The sequence below is a fragment of the Macadamia integrifolia genome, unplaced genomic scaffold (genome assembly GCF_013358625.1).
Source record: "Macadamia integrifolia cultivar HAES 741 unplaced genomic scaffold, SCU_Mint_v3 scaffold263, whole genome shotgun sequence".
NCBI classification, from domain to species: Eukaryota; Viridiplantae; Streptophyta; class Magnoliopsida; order Proteales; family Proteaceae; genus Macadamia; species Macadamia integrifolia.
In genome coordinates, this window is record NW_024868844.1 from 209329 (window position 1) to 212924 (window position 3596).

At 38.3% G+C, this 3596-nt stretch overlaps 1 protein-coding gene across 1 annotated transcript in view; it reads right to left on the bottom strand.

The window, feature by feature from the left end:
- Positions 1-2149: 2149 nt before the first annotated feature.
- The window catches only part of LOC122066911 (ubiquitin-conjugating enzyme E2 36), a 9354-nt gene continuing 7907 nt past the window's right edge, over positions 2150-3596 (bottom strand). Inside the window, exons 5-8 of the mRNA XM_042630737.1 lie at positions 3480-3521; positions 3323-3396; positions 2977-3074; positions 2150-2543 (exon numbers count right to left, since the gene is read on the bottom strand). Of these exons, the coding sequence (XP_042486671.1) occupies positions 2506-2543; positions 2977-3074; positions 3323-3396; positions 3480-3521 (252 nt within the window). The 3' untranslated portion in view covers positions 2150-2505. The remainder of the gene's footprint in view (positions 2544-2976; positions 3075-3322; positions 3397-3479; positions 3522-3596) is intronic.

The window sequence follows — 3596 nt, forward strand, 5'->3', positions numbered from 1 at the left end:
TAATAATATTTATACTGTGAATCATTTACAGCCAACATTCATTGATATATATATATATATATTGTCCAATCTTGTCAGAAGAGGATCACTCCATATCAAATTAGAACACAGTTTAGAAACAAACTGGACCATGAGGTATTCTATCTCGGCATAATCATGATCATGTTTAATAATAGGCTTATTTAGGGAAGACTCTAATGCAAATTCATCCAGTTCTCCCTGGTCGGGTCGACTCGTACAAACAAGGCTTCATTATTCAGCTCTTGGATAGCTGTCACTTTGCCCCAATAATGTATGTATGGGGTCACCTAGGATAAGTTCTTGAAGGAATCTCTTGGTGTCTTGCATTCTCATGAATATGTTCTTCAATTGTCACTGGACATATAATCTTTCCACTCTTCATGACGATCTTCAATGTCTCAAATCCGATCGTGCATTTATTGCATTCTCATGGCTATCATTGTCACTAATTGATTTCCCTGCAAAGTCAGGAGTGTCATTTCTAGGATTATCATTGTCAAGTATTTGCCCTCTCTTATTATGAAAAGATTGTTTTTGAAAATATCACTGTTATTACCAAATTCACTGCCTGAACTGACGGCGTTATTGTAGACACCTCATTTGTCACCTTTGGAAGTCACCTCAACGACGATGAATCCTTTTAAAGGTGAGAAAAACGGATTTTGAATCATCCACTTCCGATCTCCAGATCACAAGTTATGGACATTTGAACATTCCAACCTATTCTGGATGAGCCAGAACCAATCCGGATCTACAGACAAAGCCGTGCATAAAACCTTTTGCCTTTTACAAGATCAATTTTACAAATGAAGTTAAACCTCGTTTAGTTAAGAGTTAAGCTGTAAGGTGGATTTGAATTTAAGATAGTTAGGAGTTATGCTGTAAGGTGGATTTCAATTCAAGATGGAACTCATTCTCGCATATGACCCTACACCAACGCAAACCCAGCCTCCTATCCTCCTGAGCAATAAAGATCCATCGTCCCATCATTCACAAATCACAACTGCTAAAGCCCTCATTAAAGGGGATCAATAATGGACCTTGAAGCTTCACACTAAAATATCAATATTTGACTTGCATATATCTGACAAAACTAGTGAATTCCCTTGTCGGGAACATTAATTTATGTTCCACCCGTGTTCTCTGTCTCTCCAATAATACGGGTGGCCTGGAGAATGGGGCTCTTCAACGGCGTGGCCGACGTGGCAGTGCACATCCAACTTCTCAAGAAACATGCCCATGTGTTGAGGTCTAAACCCCAATGTTTCAAACTGTCGGATGATGTGTTGAGGTCTAATACCTAAATGCTCCAAACTGATTATCTCTGCAGTGATGTTAATTATTGTCGAAGGTGATGACCCAACAATAGGGACTCCGCACCACCTCTTTTTCATCCCCAGCTCCATGGCTCACCATGGACTATTACCATTTTAGAACTTTGCCCAATAAAATCAAATACCATTTTAAAACTTGCCCAGAAAAGTCAAACAAGCATCAGAACACCCACGGCTTATCATTCAAATTTCAAAGCCAGTGTACTCATTTCCCTAATTAATTCATTGGAAGAAGGGTTAGAAGACAATGAACCTTAACCTCATCTTAGTCAGCCATTTTGGTGGTAGAGGATTGAAGAGAAGCCTATTGTTGTCATTGGCACCACCGGAGTGAGTATTGTCTCAAGTTTGTTAGCGCTGGCATTTATGAAAGATTTTGAGCGACAAACAAGGCACCATGCACCAAGGCTAGCTAGATAGATAGGTAAGCACACTGAATCAAGGTCCCAAGTTCCAGCAATGTACTGGTATCACCACTCACTACTCCAAGCCAATCTGCGGAATTCAGGCAAATTCACCATATCCAAATTGGTATCAACAATTTTTATCTGATCCCAAAACTGTGAGAAAATAGTCTTTAAAGGCAACCCAATTAGTGATTCTCATTCACTTGCTCCAAAACAGATTAGTATTTGAGAATCCACCGGTAACGTCTGGCAAAGACCTGGCATCATATCTCGCCTTGACTAGGTTGGGTGGTAGTGGGTGATGGCGGTTGGATGGGGGGAAATAATATAAATCCCACGCACAAAAAAAGACAATAGTATTTGTCAAAAAGTATAGAATTTGGATACAGATACTAACCATTCCTTCCCTTCCAATTGACTTCAGCTTCTTGTTACTTGAAAAACTATATAAAGGATTTGTTTTTCATTCACAACCAGAGCACATGAGAAAATCATGTACCGTACCAAATCATAATTAAGACCACAAGAAAGATTGTGAAAGACCACCAATCATTATCTAATCTTACAACTTTGAAGGGATTAATCTTTTGATAATCCAGTGAACAGCCCATAGCTAAACATCTTGAAGGGGATCAATCTTTTGATAGTTCAGACATGAATTTTTATCATTTCCACTCGAAAATAACCACTGGTAACTTACATCGCAGGATGTCACCTTGCGAGAAAAGGTTCCCGTCTTGTTATCATGCACCACTCGCATATAGACGGGTCCATTCCTTTGCTGCAAGATTCCAAGCAACAAACAAGTGAGGAGAAAGTACACAAACATTATTGAAAACATAATGGCAAATGGACTGCTTTTTTTGTAAAATTCTAACAGTATGAGATGAAGAAATATTTTTGTTGACTGTCAAGTATCTTGGGCATTTTCAAGATCAGCTGGAAATATTAAATATCTTTTAGCCAAAACAGCTAACAGAATAAAGTGGTCCTGATAAGAACACTTTACCTTGAAATCAAAATCAGGAGGCTCACATTTTAATTTCAATGCAAAATATCAAGCATCACATATTATAATGAATTCAAGGTCAAATAAAGGAGCCACCATTGACCTTTTTCTTTTTTGGTCAAAATCCAACATTGACCTAGGGAACAATTTCATGAAGTACTGGAGAAAAATTAAGGGTATAAAATTTCAAAATTATTGCCAGTACCTGTTTCGACAGCCTCAGCCTCATTGGTCTTCCAATGCTTTGCAATGTTTTCAGAAAGAGGATCATCAGGGTTTGGTGCACTCAGAAGTGCTTGAATGCTGATACATGGCACAACATGATAATTGCATAACTTTAGTATGCTAAAATCAGTCTGAACATATTATCTTCTCATTCGAAAGTAGAGCTAAATACTCCCTTACTGGGTAGTTGCCAGAGTTTTAACATACTTTGATTCCTTTTACTTATTCCAGATGAAATGTTATAAGAGGATTTTATGCATCATCTATGTCAAGTTATCAGCAGAAGTTGAATGCCATTTTATCCAAGAGTGAGCATTATTGTTCACCTTAGTAATACGGTTCGGATCTGGAGAGCCGGACTCCATTTGTCTTTGAGAATATCAAGGCATATCCTTCCAAGCTGCATAAATGGATAAGTTGCAATCAGATGCTAGAAACACTTGCTAGCTCAAAAACAAGAGAGAAGGAACAGGAGCTAAGCACCTTGTCAATGTTAGGATGGTATATTTTGGTCAGGAAGCGAACCTGTTACAAGCGCAAGAAAAGATGATCAAGCAGATGTGCCAAATCCATTCTCCAAAGGAAATTTAGATATATATT